The sequence below is a fragment of the Camelus bactrianus genome, chromosome 35 (assembly GCF_048773025.1).
Source record: "Camelus bactrianus isolate YW-2024 breed Bactrian camel chromosome 35, ASM4877302v1, whole genome shotgun sequence".
Lineage (NCBI taxonomy): Eukaryota > Metazoa > Chordata > Mammalia > Artiodactyla > Camelidae > Camelus > Camelus bactrianus.
This window is the reverse complement of record NC_133573.1, coordinates 7,951,981-7,979,349: the sequence shown is the minus strand read 5'-3', so window position 1 is coordinate 7,979,349 and position 27,369 is coordinate 7,951,981. Positions and strand designations below refer to the sequence as shown.

The window sequence follows — 27,369 nt, the reverse complement described above, 5'->3', positions numbered from 1 at the left end:
TCAGGTTCTACTGTACTCAGGAACTTCCATACACTTCTCGAGATGTTCTATCTTGTACTATAATATCCTCTATGTATGTCATCTCCCTAATAGGACAGAAGCCAAGAGGGTCTTTTTTTTTTTTTAAGTTGACTGTGGGGCATTGTTCAGAATAGCCATTCAATTAATACATTCAGAATTGATTTGAAGAAAGAGAAATACTGGTCTCCTTAGAAGAATGATCACTAGAACTGTGTGTGTGCACGCGCGTGCACCAGTGAATAGTGTTCACAAATACCTTCTCTCCAAAAGCGCAAGTCTCTCTCAGTCTATAGATCTACTGCCAGTCTTTTCCACCTATTCGAACTTATATTTTCAATGCCTTTTGGTGTGAGAGTTGGAAAAACAACTCTAACCAGTAATTTACACACATACCAAAATTACAGTGAAAAACTGAAATATCAACTCGTGAGCAAGACTGGCAGAGCTGTGAATGTTGAACCCAGGGGTACCGAAGGCAGAATTTGGTAAAGGCCAAAAAACCATATGGTTGAAAATGAGGGAGAAAGGGGCAAAACTTTGTTTAGAAATGAGGAATTTAAGGAAAAAGATTTCCCACTGAATGAATGTAACTGTTCCCAGAAAGCTGTGTATTCCACAACGAGTAGCACTGAGATACATGGAAGTCAGGTGATTATGGGCTGAAGGCAGAGCCTACACTCATTTTAAAGGAAACAGATCACCACCCATCACAGCAGTGTGAGGGCAGAGGGTGGATTCCCAGGCTGGCGCTGGACATCTGTCTTTGCCGCTGGCAGGAACCTTAAAGGCTCAGGCCTCAGGTCATTCCAGAAGCTAGGAAGGTTCTCTTTAAACCACACTCCAAAATTAGAAACCTAGAAACTGACTAAGGGTGAAGCATTAGGCCTTTCATTGTCCAGCAGAAATCTGATACAAGCGTAACATTTCAGCCAGGAAAAGTTAATGACACTTCAATGAAATTGAACATAGGGCTTTTTACTTTGTAGGCGAAACAACTTCTTTCAAGAGACTGTAACAAATGAGTCCCCCCCAGATCATGTTTCTGAGAGTTCAAATCACAGACTAGAATGTAAATATCACCTTCAATACATGCTTGTGCTTCCTTCAGCTTTGTACTTTTGGCAATAAACAGGAAGCGTGACAGCTGCCCAAAGCTCCTAATTTTAATTTGCGGTACAGAGAGAAATAGCAAAGGCTGTCCGTTTTTATCAACGTCTTCTGAGTTGACTGTTGTCTCACTTAAAAATGAAAAAAACAAAAATTTTTTTTAAAGCTGAAGCTTACCTGGATGCCAGTAGCAGTTAAATGTAAGACATTTCAACAAATTATTCCCATGGCTCATGATAAAACCCAGAGAATATAAAAGCCCCTTCTCAGAAGCTTACCTATTTCCCACTTTCTTCCACACTCAGACCCTTAATTCCCCAGACTTATTAGCAACCGTACTAAGCAGCAGGGATATATCCAGGAAGAAAAATGTTAAGCAATTTCTTGAATACCGACGTGAACTCAAACAGAATTTTCGGTTTTGTTTCTTCTAATAATGTATTGGACATCTTTTTTTTTTTTTTTTAATCACTGGTTCTACAGAACCATTCATGTTTTGTGGATTTCTAATGTTATTTTATTTATAAAATTTTTACACCACAGTAATTAGTGGTTAGGAATTTTTTTGGCTACTCTGTTTTTGAGCAAGAAAGCTATGGAAAACGACAAACTAGATCCTCTCTGTGGATTATTTTCCCACTCCAAGCCTCCAAATTTGGTTTACCTTAGGGTAGAAAGTAGTTTTTCTAAATAGGATTTTTCCTGATCAGAAATTATCAGCTCTCCTAGATTGATGTTTCTGTCCTTTTTAGAGACCTTTTCAGGTTGGCATGTAAAAAATATTAAGATGTTTTTATGGTAGTGATATTTCTATACATTTCTACCAGTTAACACCGTTAATTAAATGGCCTAGCACTTTTTTTAATTATTATATTCTGATATCCCTGCCAGAACTTCCCACATCTTAAGACATGACCTAACATATCTTAAATTGTAACGCAGATACATAGCTGTGAAATGTTGACAGTTCATCAGAAAAAGTAAATCTGACTCAATCTACTTTTAACACTATTTCAAGGGAATACGAACAAGAAGATAGGAACTGTGGGAAGCACATTAATGACTCCCCTCAAAACATCCATGCCCTAATCCCTGGAACCTGTGAGTATGTTACCTTACGTGGCAAAAGGGACTTTGCAGATAGGTTAGATTAAGGATCTTGAGATGGGAAGACTATTCTGGAATATCTAGGTGGGTCCAGTGTAATCAAAGGGTCTCTAAAGAGGCAGAAAGCAGGGTGAAGTCAGAGAAGGTGACGTGACAATGGAAACAGGGGTCAGGGTGGTGCGCGGCCATGAGCCAAGGAGTGCAGGTGGCCTTGAGACGCTGGAGAAGGCAAGAATGAATTTTCTTCCAGGCCCCAGGAGGAACACCGCCCTGCCCACATTCATTGGAGGTTTTTCACCACCAGAACTGTAAGGTGATAAATCTGTGTGCTTTTGAGCCATAAATTACATGGTAATTCGTTCCAGCAGCAACAGGAGCGACCACAGGGACTCGATCGGTCTGGCCCCTGCTCCATCCCCAGTACTTCAAAGGGTAACCACGTGCACAAGGTGTTCAATAAATATACGAGAAAGAAATTACACAGCAAACTGTTTCCACACTGGCCAGTGACGTGCGTCGCTTACAGAATGTATGTTTTCCCTCAAAGCCTTTGGAATCGTGTCCTTAGGACTGAGGAGGACACTTCTGAAAGGCCTGTACCTGGGCTGGCGGCTCATGCTAAGTGGGTGATAGGAGGACTAACTTACGGGCCGACTGAACACCCGTGGTATCGAGCTGCTTAGCTTGGGAGAGTGAAGCTTCCACGGAGCCCCAGGGGAAGTGCTGGGCACAGGGGACATCACTCCCTGCTCAGCCTCCCACCGGCTGGAGCAAGAGGAACTAAAACTCCAGCCGTAGGCAGGACTGTTGAAAAGCAGCTTCTGCTTCTGGGCTCACAGTCTCCAGCGCCCGAAGAAAGAGCTCTTTGGAAGAAAACTGCTACACTCGCCTCATGAAGGTCAAGAAGAACGAAAGAAAGAAGAAATGAAACCCACTGACCTGATCAAGGGACTTCTACACTGCAACTGGGGGAGGGAGCTAAACAGCCTCAGTTTAGACGACCCTGCAGGGGAGCGGGAAAATGTCTGATTTATTAACCCCTAGTGTCTGGTTTCATGTTCAGAACATAGTAGCTACTCCATAAACGTGTGTTTGAGCAGTAACATAGGAAATAAAGCTATAGTTGAGAAACTCTCGTCATTCTCAGGGATGGACAAGAAAGGGTTCAATAACAAACCTTAATGCTGTGACTTAGAAATTTTACCAAAATACAATTATTACTGTCTCATAAAACAACGCGATTTTTAGGTTGGAAATCATGGAAATCAGCCCTTCGACTATTGATCAGAAAACTAAGGACCAAAAAGGTATGAAGTGTGTATTACTTGCAGGGAAGAGGGCCCTTGCTCAGGCATCCTGGCTTCTCAACCACACAGGACTCGCACCAGCATCCGATTTTGTCCCAACTCATATCACGGAGACACAGCAGACTCAGATTCACAATAAACATAGAGCAGTATTAAAACAGACACGATTTAAAAATAATAGTTCTCCCAGAGAAGGAGAAAATAGCTAACGATGTTTTCACAAATCGATTCTGAATGCTTTCCCAGTTAGCACATTTCCCAGGCTACATTCTGGAGACCTGAAGCACCTCAGCTCCGTAGTGTCACTTGTCCTTCGTTTGCAATGGATTTGGGTTTCATTCGGAGGTGTTTTAGGAAGATTATTAATCTCATCCTGTCTGATGAGAACAAAAGCGATTGAAAATGGTGATAAAAAGAAACCTATGGTTTCCATTAAAATCAAAGTAGAGATATTTTTTCCCCAAAACTGAACGTGGAGAGATGATATTACAGGATGAACAGCTGTACATTGGGAGTGATTCTAAAGGAAACGAATGAATCATGCAAACGTGAAAAGTTCTGTGCCTGTCTGTTCAATTAATGACCATCTGCGCAAAAGGAAAGAAGACAGCAGGTGAAATGGAAAACCTCTTTGTGTGTGACTGAAGGATCGGTTTCAGTGTCAATTGCCAATGAGCCTACTTGAGAAGAAGGCTGATCAAACTTTTATTGACCGCTTCAGAGAGTGCATTCAGAGCTGCATCAAATGAGAAGAAAGGCCACAAGTACGAATATAGTCCCCCAGATATCTGCAGAGATCAACAAAAATGGGGGTAGCTTATCTACTTTAAGAGACTTTCCATATAGATAAAACTGACTTGTTTTGGAGCAAGAGGGATGAGAGAATGTGTATGCCCAAGAAGAGTCTGCCTTTATTCTAAAACATCCAAGGACATTCCTGTTTGATGGAAACACGTCCAGAGACTCCAAGCTTAAATAAATCCTCCATGATGACTTGGCTAACAACATGGACTTAGAGATATCATCCCTGACTGAGAAAAGAATGGCTTCCCCCACTTTAAATAAATGAATAAATGGTGTTCCAAGGGTCAGCAGCTAAGCAAAAAGAGTGCCTATGAACCAGAGGGCAAGGAAGGAGGTAGTGGGGCTGTTTTAATAATACATTCTTCTGGCCATTGAGGGCATCTCTGGTTTACATCACTTGTTATGTTGCTGGACATAGCAAACACCAAGTGGCTGTGGGTGGCTGACAGTTCTTTGGTTTAGGAGATACGGTCAAGACCTGGATGAGGAAGAATCTGGTATTTTCCATTATTACCAAAATCTCAGCTGTATCCTTGCCTTCTTCCAGGCAGTCAGTACCTATCTGGTTTTCATCAAAACACAAATGTAACAGGCACTACTATCAGACCCCTCTTATCTCTCCCAACATCAAAGATACCAGTCAACAAAGGTCAGAAACAAGAATGATGGCTGGAAAAACTGTCCCAAGGAAAAGTTGCATGGTAACTTTGACAGAAGGAAGACAGTCACGGGATAGTTGGTTCAAAACATAGGTGGTGTCAGAATGGCAAAGCATCCTGCTTAAGAGGGAACACTGCACTAAAGACTGTATGCAGAGACATAAAAATGGAAATAAAGCAAAAAGAAACTGAACCGGGATAAAGAAAAGGCAAAATGTCTGAGGTGTGTATAACAGCCCCCCTAACTAGGTCACAGATGTGGTCATGTCTGTGCTTGGAATATAAAATTAGTACAGAGGCAAGATACAACAATCTTGATCACTTCTGACATTTGCTTTAAATCCATCTTTGTACTAAGCGTTCATATGTTTTTAATTGATTTTGCAGATGAGTCCATCTTTCCAAGGTCAGAAGAAACAATGTGTGTTACTCCACTAAACTTAGGCGGGAGGAACGAAGCCCTTTGGGAGAAAGTGACCAAAAGCACAGTTAGAAATGAAATTAAAAATTAATTTTAAAATATTTCAGAGAATTCAGAGAGGAGGTAGACCATGACATCAGAACTGAAGAGCTCTTGAGATGCAGTTCAAGAATGGTTTTGTGATTCTAAAAATGAAATTCTAAGCATATCCTCACAAATAATCCCAAAGGGAGAAAAATGGAAAAGGCATCTATGGGAAGTTTTGACTAGTTAGAGAACTGTTTTTGATAAGATTAGACTTTAAAGTTTTTTTTATATGATAAGATCAGACTTTAAAAGTTTATGTGCAGAACCAAAGTGGGACTGGGGGTAGAAAAGAGGCTCAGAATGTCTGAAGTGAAAAATAAACTGAGGTTGACCCTCCCACCCCCAAAATAGTACACATGAATTTATATTTATCATGTAGAATTATATGTATAATATATTTTATGTAAGTATAATATAATTATATAAATTTATGTGACATATAAAATATATATTTAGCTATGTTCCTAAGAGATAAGAAATTGGAAGGTTCTCATTTGAGGGCAATGCTAATTATTAATAAGTATTTCCCTTATATTAAGCGGAATTTACATCTCTCCCTCTGCCGCCCCATAGATTTAACAGATTTAAATCTCAGAAGGGATTTTGTCTAGGATTGGAGGTCACAAAAATCAATGCCTTGTGGAGTCTGGCAGGTCACATGAGTGCAAAGACCAGACATAAAGGAACAGCGTATGTTGGGAGTGTGGTGACCTGGAGAATGAACTCCTTATCAGAAGAAATTCAAATTTAGAAATTTGATAAACAGTTGTTGGCCAGAAAGGGGAGGGTATAGCTCAGCGGCAGAGCATATGCCTAGCATGCACAGAGTCCTGGGTTCAATCCCCAGTACTTCCATTAAAAATAAGTAAGTAAAAAACTAATTACCTCCTCTCCCTCCCCCAGAAAAATGAAATTAAAAAAAAAAAAAATAGTGTGTTGGCAAACAAAATATCCTTAGATTTCACCCGAGTGCCTCCAGTTTTCTTTGAGATTTCTGAGGTTCACAAAGGCTAAGTGACTTGCCCCAGACCTACAACCAATCAATAAAAAAAAAAAAATGTACAACTGAAGATGTTAAGTTCTCGAAGCAATTCACTGGCTTACCTGACAATATAACCTGATCCAAATGCTGAGGGGTCCAAATTTGTTTTCCATTCCAGTGGTTCTACAAAAACATATTTTGCCTCTTGAGGGTGTTTATAGATAAAACTCTCCACAAACATAACAATTTCTGTCAATATTGCTTCATTCAGAGGGGTGACTTCCAGGGTCCTGGTCCCGTGTCCCGCAGCAGACCACTGCATTGACCGTGTCAGCGCCACACCCATGGGATCCTTAACGTTCAGATCTGAGCTCAGCACACACTATATCAGAGCAGAACCAGTTAGAGGGAGAACCAGCATCCACCTTCCCACCAGAACACTTTTCATCTTCCAGGTTTTAAGCTAGTACTTGCCCAGCCCACATTCTGCTTCTTCATTGTAGAGGCCGATTTTTCAATTATCCAATTGCTCTTCAATTCAGTAAAATAGTTCACTTTCCCTGAACAGCTCAAGATAAAACTGACAAGGACTTAAGGATCTTCCTGTAGCTGCCTGCCCTGGAATAAATACCTTCTTTCTCATTTTCCTAGGCCTAAGAGAATTCAAAGAGCCGGGCAGAAAATGGAAACAGAAAAGTCCAAGAGTGGAAAAAAGAACTGGAAAATGTTGGCATCAAGGCCTTGGGTTCACAGCTCTGCTGGGGCCAGAGGTTCGGTGAGCAAGGCTGCTTCAAGCTGGGTCACACACTGCTTAGAATTATGCCATTAAACTGGATTCTGTTATTCTTTGTCATCATCATGCATCTGCATCAGCACAATGATGATTGATGAGAATGATTCTGGGAGCTCTGAAAGTCCCCCGAGCGCCTTCTGAATGACTAAAAAGTAGAATCAGAACATGAAGTGGAATATAATTTTAATTTTTTCTGAAAATTGGTGTAACTATATTGATCCTATTAATCAAAATACCTGAGCAATCCAAATACTGTGCTCTCTGCCCGTATATCCCACCTGGACTATCTTATTGCCATTTATAACTTTCTTAAGAACAAATGTGAGAACAAATGAGCATCTTTTTAGCCTGTTTATCTAAATTGGTTATCAAAAGAATGTAGCATTATAAACTTGAAAACAGAAATTGAAATAAATTTCACTTTAGCTAAATAGAAATTATCCTTTAAAAGAAGATATTTTAAAACATAACATTAGCTGTCACAGTTAGAAAGCAAGTTCTGACATTAAGACATACTGGATATTTAAAGGTTGGTTTTTTTTTCAGATATTCTATACTTGTTTATTTTCTCATTTGTAATAACACTGATCATTAAAACCTTTCGTCCGGAATATCAGAAGAAAGGTTAAAAAGTTAAAGAATATAATTAGCTTTCCCCACATCATTATCACAAAAGCTCAGTATCAAGATTCTACAGAAAAGATTTGGAGATCGTGTTTTCCGTGCAATATTAAATCTTGAAATCTAGTAACAGAGACATTAGATTGGAGGTCTCTGATTGGGCAGTACTGGCTGCTAAGAAGCAGTGTGCAAATATTTCATTATCAAAATGATAGGCAGGGGACACTGTCAGCATTTAGTAACGAGGACCAGGAATGCCAGATGTCCTGCAATGTGCCAGGCAGCCCCCAGAAGGGAGAATTACGCTGCATTCTCCAGCATCTAGTAGGTAAATAGCTTTAAATAATTAATACCCAAGCCTACAACCTATCTCCACTTGACAAATAATCACAAAGGGTTTTTTTTTCACAGTTTTAATATGCACTTAATTTTCTAGGGCTGAGACTGTCATATAAATCAAAAGAAGGTTGTACATATTTCATTTTATCTGCACCTTTACCAGGAGGTCAGCATTTTGTAAAATCATGACATTGACTGAAATGCTAGTCATACAGTTTAAGTTTGGAGCTACTGCACACACAGTAATTCTACACAAGGCTGGAACAACTGATTACTTCATTATATATTCTAATATGGTGGTACCTGAGCACTTAGCATGCTGATACATTACTATTATCTTCCTTTATCTCACAGTTAGAGCACTGTCGGTATTTAAAACTATGCACATGGGTAGGATTATTTTCTATGATTTTGATTTCAGAATAGTAAAGTGGGCATTACACAATATTTGTTATAAGACAGGAATTGGATCAGGTAAGTTTGAGAATAGTATATATATATATATACAAATATATGTACATATATGTCTGTAAAAGCACTAGTGAAATAAAATGTATACAAAAAATGTGCAAATTTGTTATGTGCATTTGTTTTAGTATTCCAGTGTTTTATTTGTATTGCTAGATTTTGAACACATAAGCATGTACTAATGTTTATGAGTGATAATCTTGATCTCAAACTGATGAGAATAAGTCCAAACAGGTTTATCTTATATAGAAAGGCTCAGGTGGACAGTTCTATTTATTTATTTTACTTCGTAATTTTTTCGGGGGAGTGGAGGTAATTAGGCTTATTTATTTATTCGTTTATTTTTAATGAAGTCACTGGGGATTGAATCCAGTGCCTCACACATGCTAAGCACACATTCTGCCACTGCGCTGTACCCTCCCCTGGTCGTGTTTGTTTTTAATCCTAAGTGCAAACTTGTTTTGGTTTATAAAGCTGTATTGTGTGCATCGTTTCCTTCATGCACCTCTTTAAAGAAAACTGTGAAATTACATAAGACTGTGGCAGTCAACATACCATATAGTAACTTCCTGAAAGACACTTAAAAAGGAGCTATGAAACGCAGAAAGTTCTTCTCATCATGATAAATTTTTTAACGACTATGTGTAACATACCTGACTCTAGTAAAATTGCTTTTCTGAGTCTAATAAACCAGGAGCTGCGGCAATGGACAGGCTTGATTTAAGAAGACTGGTTGGCAGAAGGTCCATGAGGATCCAGAAGGCAAGTACAATATTATTAGGGAAGAAAAACGTAGAACAAAATCTCAAAGAAGCAAAGAAGATATGTATATAAGGGCAAAAAAAAAAAAAAAGGCGTTACAGGCCTAACTGAGCTTTCAAAAGAAAAAATAATCTTGGGTTTTTTTATCTAAGTATGAGGAATTTCTAATGGCTTCTTAATTTACCAAGAGACCCAAAGCTAGAGCATTTATTCCACTAATTCCAGTGGTGTTCCAAAGGCGTACAACTCTGGTGAAAATACAAAAACTAACACTTTTTATCAAGACAGGCTGCTCTGAAGTTTCCACCCACTGTCAACCCACGAGTCCTTAAGGCCTGAGAACCATGGTTACATTGAACACATGTTAATACAGAGTACATATCTTTGAATTAAACTTTTGAAATTTAACAATTACAAGGAAAAAAGTTTTGTGCATGTATTTGTTTTCATAAATTGAGAATCATTTTACACTCATTTTCTCTACTCATCCAAATAGATGTAATAGAATTTATTTTTCTTTTTTAAGGATCCGTTGCTAGCCTCCAGTATCATTAATAAAATGAAACTCATTCGTGAATAATTGCTGTAACACTTGAGCAGAAGCAAAACCAAACTCTTTTATGAGGCTCCAGAAACACAAGCATCCACTGTGGGACCTACACATGTGGCTGGTAACGTGGACTGGGAGAACATGCATACCCTGGCATCCGGAGGATGAAGAAGCTAGTCAGTGAGACCCTACAGAAAAATTAAAGTTTCAGAACTGACACGAACCGAGCCTTGAATCAAAGCAAACTCAAACCGTGTGCGGAGACACGCGATGATGGCACCAACCGGGCCGTTACACGACAGTCCAGCATTAGAGCTCAAGGATACATTTCCAGGGATGACGGAGAAGGGGCAGACGGCGAAGACGGTATAGGGAAATGGAGGCAAAGCTACAAGAGCGGAGGAGAAGGAAGAGGGAACGAGAGGCAGTGAGGAGGCCGGAGAAGTAAAACAGAGAAGGAAGATGTGGCTGTGGTCCCAGCAGGGTGGGGACGGGGCGCGGAGGGGAAGCAACAGGAGGTCCCCAGGCCCGGACTGGAGCAAGGTGTCCGCGGGGAAGCAGGGCCTGGATGGGGATGGGAGACCCAGGGGGGAGGGGGGATCTCGGGGGGCAGGGCAGAAAGGGAAGCCGGGAGTGGGACAGAAGCGGGGCCGAAGAGCGCCCCCCCCCCCCATTTCTCGATCCACGAGGATGGCTGCAAAGACTCCAGTGCGAGCCGAGCTCGGGCAGCAGGGTCGGGTCCCCGGGGAGGTGCGAGCCCCTCGGCTGCCGCCCAGCGCCTGCGGGCCGTACTCACCTGCAGCGCCCAAAGCGCCGGGTGCCCAGCGCCCCGCACCCCGCCCCGCGCAGGCCCGCCGGTTGCTAGGACGCCAGGTAAACAGCCGGCGCCCGGGCGGCTGCGCACAGCGTCCCGCCCCGCGATGGACGCGTTCGGAGTCCGGCCCTGCCGCAGCCGCGTGCGCCTGCGCCGCCCCGCGCTCCCGCCCGTCCCGGGTGCCCGCCGCCCCGCGCTCCCGCCGGTCCCTGTCGCCCGCCGCCCGCTGCCGGTCCCGGGTGCCCGCCGCCCGGTGCTCCCGCCCGTCCCGACCGCGCGTCCCCTCCCTGGAAACCGGCTTGTCTGTCCTCCTTCCTGGAGGGCGCGTCCCGACCCGCTCCAGCAGGCGGGAGATGTTTACCATGGTTCCCGCGCAGTTAGGCGTTTCAGCGGCAACTTTGTAAGGTAACAGAAAGCAAACAGAGCATGGTATGGTTGCAAACAGCGCTTTGTGTTTCTCCGCCGGCTTCCGGACAGGTGTCCTGTCGCGTTCCCTGCGGTGGTCTGTGCACCTTACATCTGCACTGATTTCTCAGGAAGAGCGCAGGGCTTCTCACCAAATATTGGAGTCGCACGTTTTTTAGGGTTATACCCCGCTCAAAAACACAGCCTTTCTGCAGAAACGTTGAGAAATGAGAGAGAAAATTGGCCTTTGGGGATCTTTCCTTCTCTTTTTTAGAGTATGAAAGTTAGGAGTGAAATCCATGTTGTTGACCTTTAAGGGTCAGGGTTCCATATGATAGCTGTTGATTGAGGGTACACACTGAAACCTGGGGTGGGGGTGGCACCCATTCCCACAGCGTATTATCTCCAAGCTGGCAGGCAGTGTGCCTTCCATTGCTTCGTTGCTGCTAGGACCACAGTCGAAAGTGGAAACAAGCCACATTGGAAATTCTAAGTGCCCTTTCACTGAAAGCTTTTATTCTGGATGACCAGCTGTAAGAAAAGATGCAGAAGGTGGTAGCAGGGGCGGTCTATGTGTGGCCCCAACAAGACACGTCCCCTCTTTGCCAACACTGATCATACCTATTGCCTCTGCTGAGTGGCAACAAACCTTTAATATGGCACCACCACTGGGGAGGCTAACCAGGCCCTGGTAGCAGGGCAGGTTCATCAGGTATCTTCTCTCTTGGAGGTGGCAAAGAGATTCCTCCTTACTAGGACTAATACGTATTCTAAATAAGGGGTTGCCTTCCCTTCCCACAGTGATTCCGCCGGCGCCACCACTCAAATGCCTGATTCATCAATGTCGTACCCCACACAGCATTGCCACAGAACAAGAGACTCAGAGCAAACAGAGACACAGCAATAGGCTTATGGCTATAAGAGCCACTGACCTTACCAGAAACCACGTCACCCAGAGGCAACCATCCTGTTAGGACAGTGGAATGGCCTGTTGAGGTCCCAGCATGGCACGACACCTTGCAGGGTTGGGTGCCCACCCACCAAGATGTGGCATGCACACTGAATTAACACTTACAGGAAGTGCATTTCTCCCTAGAAACTGGGATTCCTGGGTGTGCAAAGCAAGGACTAAACCTTCTCACCATAACTCTTCAGTGACCCACTGCTTGTGGAATTTGGGCTTCCATTTCCCACGAATTTGGGCTCTGCCGGGTTGGAAGCCCTAGTTCCCACAGGGGAGTTGCTTCCATCAGGGAGTGCAGTAATGGGTTCTGTTGAACTTGAAGCTATGGCTGCCACCTGGCTACTCTGGGGTCTGCATGAACCAGCAGAGCTACAGCAAAAAAGAGGGAGTAATGCTAGCTGGGTCACTGAACTGACCAGGATTACTGTGAGAGCCAGGATGCTGCCACCAGGAGGGAGGATGTTTGCAACCGAGGGGCCCAGGTGATTCACCTGGGCAGGTCTTGGTACCCCTGTGCCTTGCAGTAATGATAAATTGAAAATCACAGCAAGCACAGCCTGACCAGAACGAGGCAACTAAGTGCTCAAACGCCCCAGAAATGGAGGTGTGGGTCATCCCACCAGACCAGCATCCCCACCAGCCAGAGTCCGAGCCGTGGGACATTTAGAATGCACGCTCAGCTTCTTTTTTACCCCCCACATCCAAATTTTTATTTAGTTGATAATCTCCCTTACACACTAAATTAGTCTTTTTTTCCCGTTTTATTGACATATAGTTGACCTAAGCACTGTGTAAGTTCAAGGTGTCGTACAGCATAGTGATTTGACTTACGTACACCATGGAATGATTATCACAATAAGTTTAGTGAACATGTGTCATCTCATATAGGTACAAAATGTTAAAAATAGAAAAAAAAATTTTTCCCTCAATGAGAACACTTTGGGTTTACTCTCTTCACAACTATTGTGTATAACGTACGGCAGTGTTAATTATATTTGTCACATAAGTACTTACATACCTTATAACTGGAAGTTTGTACCTTTGACCACCTACATCCAATTCTCCCTCCCCGCCCCCACCCCACTTCGGGTAACCAACCAATCTGATCTCTTTTTCTATGAGTCTGTTTGTTTTTGATGTATAATTGACCTAAAACACTGTGTTAGTTCCTGGTACACAACATAGTGGTTCGAAATTTCTGTACATTTCAAAATGATCACCAGGATAAGTCTAGTTATGATACGTCATCATACAAAGATATCACACAGTTATTGACTATATTCCCCGCACTGTACATTTTATACCCATGACTCACTTATTCCAAATGTGGATTTTTGTACCTCTGAATCTTCCTCACCTACATCTTCCCTCTCCTCTCTCTTCCCCTCTGGCTACCACCTGTTTGTTCTCTTCATCTATAGCTCTCTTTCTCTTTTGTTCAATTTTTTTTTTTTTAGATTACGCAGATAAGTGAGATCATACAGTATTTATCTTTCTCTGTCTGATTTGTCTCACTTAGCATAGTACCCTCTAGGTCCATCCATGTTGTCACACTTGGCAGGATTTCATTTTTTTAAATGACCGAGTGATATTCTTTTGTATGTATATACACCACATCTTCTTTATCCATTCATCTATTGGTGGGTGTTCAGGTTGCTTCCATATCTTGGCTATTGTAAATAATGGTGCAGTGAACATAGGCATGTATACTAGTGTTTTCATTTTCTTCAGTTAAATACCCAGGAGTGGAATTCTGTTTTCAATTTTTTAAGGAAACTCCGTACTGTTTTCCATAGTAGAGGCACCGATTTACATTCCCACCAACAGTGCACAAGGATTCCCTTTCCTCCACAGCCTCACCGACACTTATTGTCTTTTTGATAATAGATATTCTGACAGGTGTGAGATGATTATCTTACTGTGGTTTTGATTTGCATTTCCCACGTAATTAGTGACGTTGAGCATCTTTTATGTGCCTGTTGGCCATCTGTATATCTTCTTTGTAAAAATGTCTCTTTAGACCCACTACCCATTTTTTCATTAGGTTGTTTATTTCGTGTTGAGTTGTATGAGTTCTTTGCGCATTTTGGATATTAACTTCTTATTAGATATATCATTTGCAAATATCTTCTCCCATTCAGTAAGCTGCCTTTTCATTTTGTTGATAATTTCCTTTGGTGGCAAAAGCTTTTTAGTTTGATGTAGTCCCATTTGTTTAATTTTACTTTTGTGTCCCTTGCTTGAGGAGACAGATCCAAACAATTTTGCAAAGACCAGTGTCAGAGTGCATACTGCCTGTGTTTTCTTCTAGAAGTTTTATGGTTTCAGGTCTTATGTTTAAGTCTTTAATCCATTTTGAATTTATTTTTGTGCATGATGTTAGAGAGTAGTCCAGTTTGATTCTTTTGCATGTAGCTGGCCTGTGTTCCCAACACCATTTATTTAAAAAGCTGTCTTTTCCCCCATTGTATATTTTTGCTTCTTTTGTTGTAGATTAATTGCTTATATAGATGTGGGTTCATTTCTGGGCTCTCTATTTTATTCCATTTATCTGTGTGTGTGTATGTGTATGTGTGTGTGTGTATACATATATAGTCAGTTTACAATGTTATGTCAATTTCTGGTGTACAGCATAATGTTTCAGTCATAGATGAACATATGTATATTCTTTTTCATATTCTTTTTCACCATAAGTTACTTATAAGATATGAATATAGTTCCCTATGCTATACAGTATGAATTTGTTTATCTGTTTTATATATATTGGTTAGTATCTGCAAATATCAAACTCCTAATTTATCCCTTCCCATCCCCTTCCCACCACTGGTAACCATAAATTTGTTTTCTATGTCTGTGAGTCTGTTTCTTTTTGTTCCATTGATCTGTTTGTCTGTTTTTGTGCTGGTACCGTACTGTTTTGATTACTGTAGCTTTCTTTGTAGTATAATTTGAAATCAAGGAGCGTGGTACCTCCAGCTTTGTTCTTCTTTCTCAAGATTGTTTTGGCTATTCTAGGTCTTTTGTGTTTCCATACAAATTTTAGAGATATTTGTTCTAATTCTGTGAAAAATGCCATTGATATTTTGATAGGGGTTGCATTGAATCTGTAAGTTGCCTTGGATAGTATGGTCACTTAAACCATATTAATTCTTCCAATCTGTGAACACAGCATATCTTTCCATCTGTTTGTGTCACCTTCAGCTTCTTTCAGCAATGTTTTATAGTTTTCTGAGTACAACTTCTTACCTCCTTAGGTAGGCTTATTCTCAGATTCTTTTTGATGCAATGGTAAATGGGATTCTTTTTGTAAGTTCTGTTTCTGATGGTTTGTCATTAGTGTATAAATGCAACTGATTTCTGTATATTAATTTTATATCCTGCAATTTTACTGAATCCACTGGTGAGTCCTTGTAGCTTTCTGGTGGTGTCTTCAGGATTTTCTATGCGTTTGTAGATAGTGACAGTTTTACTTCTTCCTTTCTGATTTGGATTCCTTTCATTTCTTTTTGTCTAATTACTGTGGCCGGGACTTCCACTTACTATGTTGAATAAACGTGGTGAGAGTAGGCATCCTTGTCTTATTCCCAATCAGCTTTTCACCACTGAGTGTGGTGGTAGCAATGGGCTTGTCGTACATGGTCTTTATTATGCTGAGGTATGTTCCCTCTATACTCACTTTCTTGAGAGTTTTCATGATAAATGGATGTTGAATTTTATCAGAAGTTTTTTCTGCATCTGTTGTGATGGTCATGTGATTTTATTCTTCAGATTGTTAATGTGTATCACATTGGTTGAGTCACAGATGTTGAACCATCCTTGCATCCCTGGTATAAATCCCACTTGATCATGGTGTGTGATCCTTTTAATGTATTGCTGAGTTTGGTTTGCTAATACTTTGTTGAGGATTTTTGCATCTATATTCATCAGTGTTATTGGCCTATAATTTTCTCTGTTTGTGATATCATTGTCTGGTTTTGGTATCAGGATGATGCTGGCCTTGTAGAACGAGCACAGTCAGCTTCTTCTTTGTATCTTATCTTCACTATTTCCTACCTGTAGTCTCACTCTAGGCTTCAGGTGAGAAAGGACAGTGAATGGAGAAGAAGGAAAAGACAAGGAATCTTCTGAATTGTCTGCCTGTCGTAAGCTAGCTTTGCAGTCTCTGCCTTAAAGCCGAAACTGGCTCTTTCACTTGTGTTTTTCTTGGAATTTCAAAAATCTTGCAGTGTTGGTGCCCTTCCAGCTGTGTTTTGCTCCATCCCCAAAACAAGCATCTTGCTTCTGGCTATATTCTTGAGAATCTCGCAGTTCATACATTTACTCTCTGCTGAGGTCTTACAGCTGCCATTTCACCTCCTCCAACCCCACCAGTGTATTTTTCCCCTACAGCCAAAATCTGGCACACGGGAAGCACTCACATTATCTGCCCATCAAGCTCAGAAGTGCAGGTCAGTCCCATCACGATAGATGCTTCCCTCCACTTTGCGGCCGGAGCCACTGCACTCTGCCTTCTTGCATCCCCCAGGCTCATCCACTGTCTCCTTCCCCACTCACAACCGCACTGGGCAGAGGACACACACTAAGCTCTCTAAGTAGTCTCGTTTAAGTCCACCTCTCTTCTTCCTTCCTTCTGAATTGAGGTTGGAGGTCAGGCGAGTAGAAAAGAGAAGGCTAGCACAGCTCTCTCCAGAAAGCTCTTCCCTGGAAATCTACTCACTTCTCTTCTATAACTTCCATATGGGTGAGTCAGGAAATTGACTTTCCAGTTAGATCCTTTACTACTTCTCATCTCAGCCTAGTGCCTCACCCTGGATTAAATTGTCTACTGTATCTTGAATCCTGATATCTTGAATTAGTGAAACAATGTTAAGACATTATTTCTTAGGTATATGTACAAATTGTGGATGGTTACACAGCAAATCAGTAATATACATTGCCTTAGAAAGTGAATGGATGTGGAAAAATTATTAATGTTTTTGTTTATGCACCTTATATTTTGATGTGTTACAATAAGCCTGTGTTCTTATAGTAAATGATTAGGACTGTGTAAGAAACAATAGACATAGACCATGTGAGCAAATTTAAATTATATATGCAAATTAACTAAAATTAGGCCATATATCACCTATCAAAGGCCATTTCATATATCTCAAACAAAATTATTTTATATGTACCAAACAAAATGACTTTGATTCTGAGGTAAAACTGTAGGATTGCCTTAAACATTTTGGCTTGAAGCAGTTTCATGGAGAATAAATGTGTTCTCTGATCTTTATCATGTATTTACATGTAGTGCAGTTGATTGTCCTTTTGACTGGAAAATTTGAGTGAGAAAATTAAAATGACAGAAATCTCAAACTGAATTTTGGGGGGACTAAGGCAAGCATATTCTGTGCTTCAGTACTGTCTAAATGAAAAATTTAAAAAAAAAACAGAAAGGTACATTCTTTTATCAGTTTGAGCCACACCTATAAAACTGGTCTGGAGAATTAATTAAACCTGTGTGCTACGTCACTAAATTTCAGTCAAATGTGAGTATTGTATACATCCCCAAAACCTGCTGAAATGACAGGAAAGATAATGGGAGGGAAGACGTATCAACACAATGTGAGTAATCGAAAACAGAAGTGTTGAAATAGCTTAGGCGAGAGGAGAAAGCTGAAGCCAATGAAAATAAAACATTTGCAAAAAAATAGACCCTGGAAACACTCAGAACTTGGAGGCATCTCTGAAGGTGCAGAGGGGACTGAAAACAGGAAGACAGCTTGAAAGCCTTTTTCAGCAGGGAGCTGGACCCCTGTATCCTTTTCCCCAACAGGAAGGTTTGTAAGTTGGGGCATTAGGAACACCTGAGAACACAGGACTGCAGTCGTGGAAACTAAGTAAATGTGTGCTGCCTGACTGCCGACAGTCCCCCCGCCCCTTCTTCTGGCCACCTTCCTCACACTGGCAAGCTGACTTCCATCTCCAGGCAGAAGAGCTGAGACTGGTCAGCCTGGAAGCAAAGATCTACAGGTGCTGACATTCGAGAGTTCTTCCAATCCAACATCCAGGTGTGGACTAGGGGAAGTGTGCAGGGAACAGGGGGCAGGAGCCATGGTAACAGAGTGGTACCCTCTTCTTCCAGAATAAGGAGTCAACCACAGTCTAAAAAGAAAAACCAGAACGTAGCCATTTAAGCATGTCATTTAGACATTTGGAAAGGTTGAGCATTATCAAAGACAAGTAAGTGTCTTGCCCATCACTCTGATTTTTAAGGAAAATGAACAAACAGCCCAGGATCCAGTCAACTTCTTAAGAAGAACCAAGCAGGTCCAACCACTTTGTGGAAAGTGTGCTCTGTCATCCAGGCCTGGCTCATCATCACAGAGACATAAAGGGATCCAGTCCTGATGAAGACAGACCATCAGAGGAGGGAAAGCTTCTGTGACAGGTGCCTGGTGCTGCGATCACGCAGCATAATGCACCGCCCCCCACCCCCACCCCGGAACTCAGCGGTGTACATGGATTCAGACTCACACTCACACATGTTTTAAGTTGGTGGTGGTTTCTCGCAGTTTGCCTCACCTCGGTGAGGGCTGAGTAAGTGACTCGGCTTCAGGCGGTGAGTCTGTGCCACAGGCCTCAATCTGGAACTCAGGCCTGAGGGCAGTGGCCACCTGCGGCATGTCCTTGTGCTGGTGAATCACTTCCGCGGACGTTCCAAGCCTCTGACTGCATCACGTCAGCTGACATCCCATGGATCCAAAAAGTCGCGTGGCCAAGTCCAAAGTCAAAGGGTAGGGAGTTATTTTTTGCCCACCATGAAATCGTGGCAGGGGTGTAGATACATGCCACCACTTCAGCCGAGCAAAGAAACCACTGGAACTAATAATCGAGCCCACCGGAACACCCTCTTCATTACGTCACTCATCATTCATCAGCTGTGTTCTAATTTTGGTCTTCATTCCCATCACCTTATCCTATTCCCTGACCTCTAGCAGGAATATCTAGGGTTGTATACAAATAATTTTAACAAAAGCACTATAATCACATATTTAAAAAAGGGTGTCTAGGATGAATAGCCAGAATTAATGGTTAAGTGTTCTGATTTGCTTCATTTTTATGCCATTCTGCTGAAACTTTTCTTAATCCCTCTGTAAACCATTTCTTTTTTTCTTCTCAGCTCTCTCTTTTATCTAAGTAAAAGGACAGAATACTGTTAAAAAGTGCTTAACCCCATTTTATGTCAAGTAGCACTTGGTCTCCTTTCTGGATTTTTAAAAAGTGGAAACTCGGAGCAAAATACACTGGAATGCAGGGAAAGTTATTTGATATAGAAAATGTGTAGTCTAGCCAAGAGGTGATTACTCCAGAAATCCTCATGGAGAATAAAGGATTTAATGTGAGACTTGATATTTTGGAAAAACAAACTGAGGATTAATAATATCCGGGTGATGTCTCCCAAAAACACCAAAGGAAACAGTGAAGACGTCTTAAAAGAATGGCTTCCAGATGCCTAGTAAATCATGTGCCTCTACCAAATGAGAACATGGCTAAGGGAGGGTATTACTTATTCTGAGAAAAGAAGCTTTCTTTGGGTGACTAGTTGTCTTTTGCCCTTCAACTTGGCAACGTTATTAAAGTGATAAAAAGCCAAGAGTTTTATCCTTTTCGAATAATGAAGTGATGGATACGTTATTTGCGGTGAAATTCAGTGTTACCATCCGGTGTGATTTATTTGTTAAAAATAAATAAATGAAGTGGGATTTTATGGTGAGACAATTTGTCTATTTCGGTGACTGGAATACACCTTGGAGTCTAGTAAAGTGGAAGGAGGCTGATTGTAAAAAGGTAGGGTGAGAAGACCAGGATGAGGCTTTGTGTATCAGAACGTTTTCAGATATGTATATTTCAGAAAGAATTTGGAATCTGGAAACTGATTTCCAGGAACCATCTACACCCACAGCAGACCCTTTGGCAAAGTTCACGTGTTCCCCAGTTTGGAAACCACTTGCTTGGTTCATGGATGGAGCACCCCATATTCCTCTGCTGTTTGAGGTCTTAAGTCACTCCCTCCAGTACGCTCCAGGATGGATTTGCACTGATCAAAATGCACCAGAACCTATTAGCTTTCAGAGTCGGGGTCCTGAAGCATTTATGGAGGTCACTGGCCTTGGTTTTCTGTATCAAAATCTTCCTTTGACTTTTGTCAGTGATCCGTTTTCTCATCGCTTAGTAGTGTCACCTGGCAGGTGTTTGTGCTTGAGCAGTTCTTCTCTGGGTTCTGTCGCTGGATTACAAAAAGCAACAGCGGCAGGAACAAAACTAGTCTCCAGGGATGGCAAACAGATCGTAATCAGATATTACAGAACAGAAATGAGAATGTGTGCATTTCCTCTGAGGGATATTGCATTTACTCAATTACATTTCCTACAGAGGATTTTAAGCACAAATGGGCCATTTCGCAATTTCCATGGATACTAAGTGCTTAAAGCAGAAAAAGGGGGGGGGGGGGAGGAAGTCTGAATGAACCAAATTAATCTTCTCTTTCCTTCCTAACTGGCAAATCAGCTAAAAGTAAGAGGCAGAAGCACAGATTAATAAACCACGTGCCATATATTGCTGGTTGTCATTTGAGGAAACTATATTTTCTGCTGTTGTGTTGATTACCTAAGTGTTATAATAACATCACAGGGGCACTTTGGGATTAGGAAAGCCATGAGGGTTTTTTTCCCCTCCTTTGCAAAAGTGTCCACTTCTTTAGCTTCTGTAAACTCACCCTGTATTAGGTAAGATCAGATTCTGGTGTGAGAAATGGACAGTCCAAAAACAGTGGCGTACAGAGGACAGAAGTTTATCACAACAGTAGTCTGGAGGGAGCGGTCAGGTCTGCAGCAGTGGTTCAACGTCCTGAGTGATCCCAGCTCCTCCTCTGCTGGGCAGGACCAGTATGTCCAAGGTCCCCTCCATCTCCAGCCATCAGGACGGAGGAAAGCATGCAAGGGGGCAGAGGTCACACACTGGCTTTCTTTTAAGGCAATTGCCACACCACAATTCTACTTATATCTCATTGGCCAAAATTAATCATATGGAACATTTCTGCTTTTTACATTTTGAAGATATCATAATGAGTACAGGGAATTTAAATTTGTTATCTCTTCTTAGGAGTGGGTTCTTTGATCATTATAAAATTACCCCATTTTTTTCTAGTAATGACTTTTGCCAGAAAGTATATCTTGTCTGATTTTAATAGCAGTATACCAGTTTTCCGTTTGGTGTTTTCCTGGTGTATCTTTTTCCACCTTTTTACTTTCAGCTTTTCTAGAAACTTATATTTTAAATATATTCATTGTAGCAGAGAATGGTTGAGTCTTTTTTTTTTTTAGAAATGCAGTCTTACAATCTTTGTGTTTGATGAAGGCATTTAATTTATTTACATTATATGAAATCTTATTTTTGCTTTCCATTTGTCCCATCTTTTCTATGATTCTTTTTCCGTCTTCTGTTGCCTTCAATTTGAACTGATTCATTTTTTCTAACTCTATTTTATCCACTACCGTTTGGAAGTCATGCGCTCTGATACTTTTCTTTTTGTTACTACCCAAAAAATAACATACATCATAACATTTCAAAGTCTCGAGTTAATCAGTATCATTACCCACCTCATTGTTGGAATTGTATCCCCTTCTGGAATAATACGCTGTTCTGGTCATGTGTTTAAATTCTTTTTTTAAACTCCGTAAAACATTAATATTGCTGTTTTATACAGTCATCATTTTATATTGTTTGTATTTATGCACATATTTGCCAATTTCTCTGCTTGCCATTTCTTTTAAAAATATAATTATTGAGGTATGATTAACACAGTAAATGGCACATATTAAAAATGTACAATTTGATAAGTTTCAACATGTGTGAAACAATCCCTACTGTCAAGGCTGTGAGCATACCGTCCACTCCAAAATGTTTCTCATGCCCCCTTTGAACCCTTAACTCCTGCCTCTGTTTTATTGCTGGTGGTGGTGTTTCAGGCAGGAGTCTAAATCCAAATCGTGTTACTCTGTCGTGACCATCAGTGTACATGTCTCTCCATTTCTGTTTGTATCTCAGACTTTGAATGTGAGATCACATTCCTTCCGCCTCTAGGACACTCTAGATTTTCCCTTAGTGAAGGTCTGCTAGTGGCAAACCCTCCTCAGTTTTTGATGGCCTGAGAATATCAGCCTTTTGGCTTCATGCAGAAGAGGTGTATTTTCTAATAGAGGTGTAAGTTAAAAATAATTTTCCCTTTGCACATTGAGTATATTTCTTCATGGTCTCCTGGCTTCCTGTTTCGCCATCAGGAAATCAGCTGTCTGTGTGGTACTCCTTTGAAGGCAGCTGTGTCTCCTGTAAGGGTCCTCTTTGTCCTTTGGTGCTCTCCAGTTCGACTGTGATTTTTCTACTTGTGGGTTTTCTTTGCATCTGTCCTGCTTGATTCTCACTATGCCCTTGAATCTGACAGAAGATCCTTTTAAACAGTTCTAGAACGTTCTCAGCCATTTTTATCCTCACATATTACCTCTGCCCCCTTTCCCTTTTCTTTCTGGAGTCCCAGTTAGGCACATTTCTACTGTCTCCACCATTTTTTCTTAACCTGCTTTTCCCATAGATTGTATGTCATTTCTGTGTAACCTTTTGGATAACTTCTTCATGACTGTCTTGTCTTTGAGGTCACTAATTCTCTCTTCAACTGGTCTAATCTACCGTGAAGCCCATCCATTGAGGGTTTGTTGTTGTTGTTGCTGTTCATTTTATTTATTACGATTTCATTTTCAGGTGCTCCGGTTCTTGCTCGTATTTGGTCATTTTGTATAGTTTATTGTTCTCTGTGCAGATTTTCAAACTTTTGTTTATTTATACATGCTAACCACAATTATTTTATAATCTGACTATAACAATATCAGAAGTCCTTTGGTTTTCTTTTTGTTATTTTTATTCTTGCTACTTCTCACTCATGGTATCTGTTTCCCTGTATGTTGAATGGTTTTTGGCTGTGATCTGCTCATTCATTTCTTTGGAAATTTGTTTTTCAAGGAATTCTTTGAGAACTGGGGAAAAAAAGCTTCCTCCAGAGAGGATTGGCCTGTACTTCTGCCAAATACCTAGAGTACTGTATATCTAAGACTACTTTAAAGTACTGGTATCATTTTATATATTTGGTCTGTAATTTTTCATTTAATAATATATCATGAAATGTCTGTCATTTTTGATAAATTTGTCTACTCATTTTTAATGCTGCATAATGTTCTATAATAAGGATATATTATAATTTATTTAATCCTTCAACTGTTGACTTATAAGATCTCACTGAAAATGTACATCTTTATATACATAACTTTACATACTTGCATAACCACCTCTAATTTTATGTATATGCATAGCCTCTAATTATATATATTCATTTATTATTTAATAATAAGTACTGAATATATTCATTTCAATTATATGTATGTATTCATCCCAGAAAGTAGGACTGCTATGGCAAAGAAAATGTGTACTTTAAAAATGTTTAATGCACACTACACATGCTTTCCAAAAAGATTCTATCCATTTACAGCCCACCAATATTTACTTGTGCCCTTGACAGCACTGGGATGTTATCAATCTTTAAATTTTGCTGACCTATGAGAATGTTATTGTTTTAATCTTCTAAGATCTTACTACTAATGAGACTGAATATATACCTTTCTTCTGTTGACCACTTGCTTTTCTCTTCCGTGTGATTGGTCTTCATTTATTTTGCCTTTTTAGAATAATTTTTGGGTCATTTTCTTATTTGTAGATTTGCTTTGAGCCTTACAAATTTTAATAGCTTTCTTTTAAGCATTTGATCCAGGAATAACTTTTAAAATATAAATATGAACTAGCATAAATTAGAATTGAAATGTTTTTCATAATAGATACTGTTCTTGGGGCAAAGATGTGCAGTAAAGAATTGTTCTAAACAGTATAGTTGTGACGGTGCCCTCTATCTGTTCTTTGCTACTTTTAAGTTTTACGCCATGAATATTATAGTGTTTTTTTGTGACTACTTTTAGAATCTTTATTTTTCCATTTCCTGTTTCTGGCCTTTACTTAAAGTGAGTGCTTTACTTGAGATGAGTGGATATTTGAGTTGAGGCAAACGAGCCTACCAGTGAGTAGTAACTGAATATTTTATTGTTGAGAAAATTAAATTAGATTGCTTCCCCCATCTTTTTAAAAAAGTGTTGGAGCTACTTCTAATCAGATTTCTAATGCTTTACTAGAGATATACTTATTTTCAGAGACTTTATAATTTTTTTTTAAATTTCAGGTGTTTAACGTATAACTAGTTTTCACCAGATGGTTCCATATTCACTATTTATCTAAAGCAGCAATATTTATATTTAACAACTATTGTTGGAGAGAGACTATAGCGTTGTTGGAATTTTAAGTTTTACCAATGCCTATTTTACTATATTGGAAAATGTCTAGGATTTCAAATGACTATTCAAATCTCTAGTTCTTATGAGATTCAAACTTGGCTTCCTCAGTCAATTCTTTGGGATATCATTTTTTTGTAAAGTCATTGGGAAAGGCATCTTGTGACAATTATAAAACATTAACTGTAGCTATTGATGGTTTTTAGAGGTTTTTATAGTGTGAGAGGAACTGGTTGATTTTGCATACTGAAATAACCTGCAAGTTATAAACAGGTTTTTATTCTTCCCTGGGAATTCTTTCCTTAGTGATACAATACACATCATAGAAAATAATATAACATCAAAGATTTTTTTAGCTTTTTTGAATTCATAGCTTATATATTGCATTTAAACCAGAAGCATTCAGGACTTTACCAACTCAAGGTAGATAAGCATTAAGAGGAGGAATGTGTAAATTGTCTTAAAAATCAAATCTATATTTTAAGAAATAAAATTGGCTAAGAATCAGCAGGATTTAGAAATTATATTTCTCAGAATTTTCCCAAGGAACTTACTCTAAACAAGTTAAACAAACATGTAAATGCATCTGATTCAGGACTGATTCAAAAGTTAAAGAGAGAACGTCTTAGCAAATTTTGTATTTCACTGAATATCTGATTAAACCAATTTAAAATTCTTTGGCATTTAAATAATAGCAAATATTCTTCCTCATTTATTAGTTTCAGAACATGTCATTTAAGGTTATAAAAGTTGAAATTGTATTTTTTAAAACTCAGATCCATTTGATCATTGAAAATGAATAGAACGAGACAGGATAGTAAGGGGAAATGATACGGAATTGCTGTTCATGAATCAGTATGAAAATGGTCAGAAAGAATAAATGGCTACACATAATCGGCTTTCTCCAAATAAGCTACTGACAAGTAAGAACTATAAAGCCTGGACTTCTCAAATTAAGTGAAACCATATTTAATGGTTATATTGTAAGAGATGCTAGTTCTCAAAATCGCTGTAATTAGGTTATTTGGAACTTGATGCAGCCAAGTCAAAGTTAACCTAGCTAAATTATCAAGCAGCTTCTGGAATTCTCTGGATTTAGGGGCAGGATATCAGCCAGGGCCAGAAGAGACCAAGGGCAGAAGGGAAGCAAATACAGCAAACAGAAGAAGAATTCAGGAATATTTATACAGGAATCAGGTCAAATCAAAAGGAGGAACTTGGTCTTTACACTAACGATAAATCAACAGAAGAAGAAAGTAAAGAAACAATCCCCTTTAAAATAGCACCCAAAGTAATAAAATACCTAGGAATAAATCTAACCAAGGAGGTGAAAGAACTATACACAGAAAACTATAAACCATTGATGAAGGAAATTAAAGAAGACTTTAAAAAATGGAAAGATACTCCATGCTCTTGGATTGGAAGAATCAATATTGTTAAAATGGTCACACTGCCCAAGGCAATCTACAGATTTAATGCAATCCCTATCCAATTACCCAGGACATATTTCACAGAACTAGAAAAAATCATAATAAAATTCATATGGAACCATCAAAGACCAAGAATTGCCAAAGCATTACTGAAGAGAAAGAAAGAGGCTGGAGGAATAACTCTCCCAGACTTCAGACAATACTATAGAGCTACAGTCATCAAGAAAGCATGGTATTGGTACCAAAACAGACATATAGACCAATGGAACAGAATAGAGAGCCCAGAAATGAACCCACAAACTTTTGGTCAACTCATCTTTGACAAAAGAGGCAAGAATATACATTGGAATAAAGACAGTCTCTTCAGCAAATGGCGTTGGGAAAACTGGACAGCAGCATGTAAAACAATGAAGCTAGAACACTCCCTTACACCATATACAAAAATCAACTCAAAATGGATTAAAGACTTAAACATAAGACAAGATACAGTAAACCTCCTAGAGGAAAACATAGGCAAAACATTATCTGACATACATTTAAAAAATTTTCTCCTAGAAGAAATAAAAGCAAGAATAAACAAATGGGACCTAATGAAACTTACAAGCTTCTGCACAGCAAAGGAAACCAGAAATAAAACAAGAAGAAAACCTACGGAATGGGAGAAGATTTTTGCCAGTGAAACCGACAAAGGCTTGATCTCCAGAATATATAAGCAGCTCATACGACCCAATAAGAAAAAAATAAACAACCCAATCCAAAAATGGGCAGAAGACCTAAACAAGCAATTCTCCAAGGAAGACATACAAATGATCAAAAAGCACATGATAAAATGCTCAATATCACTAATTATCAGAGAAATGCAAATCAAAACTACAATGAGGTATCACCTCACACCAGTCAGAATGACCGTCATTCAAAAATCCACAAATGACAAATGCTGGAGAGGCTGTGGAGAAAGGGGAACCCTCCTACACTGCTGGTGGGAATGCAGGTTGGCGCAGCCACTATGGAAAACAGTGTGGAGATTCCTCAAAAGACTAGGAATAGACTTACCATATGACCCAGGAATCCCACTCCTGGGCTTGTATCCAGAAGGAAATCTACTTCAGGATGACACCTGCACCCCAGTGTTCATAGCAGCACTATTTACAATAGCCAAAACATGGAAACAGCCTAAATGTCCATCAACAGGTGACTGGATAAAGAAGACGTGGTATATTTATACAATGGAATACTACTCAGCCATAAAAACCGACAACATAATGCCATTTGCAGCAACATGGATGCTCCTGGAGAATGT

General features: G+C 40.0%; 2 protein-coding genes across 5 annotated transcripts in view; one reads left to right on the top strand and one right to left on the bottom strand.

The window, feature by feature from the left end:
* The window catches only part of ODAD2 (outer dynein arm docking complex subunit 2), a 154,145-nt gene extending 143,178 nt beyond the window's left edge, over positions 1-10,967 (bottom strand). For 2 of the 4 annotated variants that reach the window (XR_012504139.1, XM_074358060.1), the window contains exons 1-3: positions 10,825-10,967; positions 6,618-6,877; positions 1,102-1,259 (exon numbers count right to left, since the gene is read on the bottom strand). Coding sequence is in view for 3 of the 4 variants with exons in the window: in XM_074358060.1 (XP_074214161.1) it covers positions 1,102-1,259; positions 6,618-6,841 (382 nt within the window). In the remaining variant the exon portion in view is untranslated. Of the gene's footprint in view, positions 1-1,101; positions 1,260-6,617; positions 6,878-9,369; positions 10,705-10,824 lie in introns of those variants that run through there. The other 2 variants (XM_074358062.1, XM_074358061.1) reach the window with 2 other exon arrangements.
* The window catches only part of LOC141575980 (uncharacterized), a 54,618-nt gene continuing 37,550 nt past the window's right edge, over positions 10,302-27,369 (top strand). Inside the window, exons 1-2 of the mRNA XM_074357996.1 lie at positions 10,302-10,394; positions 10,718-11,247. Coding sequence (XP_074214097.1) covers positions 10,302-10,394; positions 10,718-11,247 — 623 coding nt within the window. The remainder of the gene's footprint in view (positions 10,395-10,717; positions 11,248-27,369) is intronic.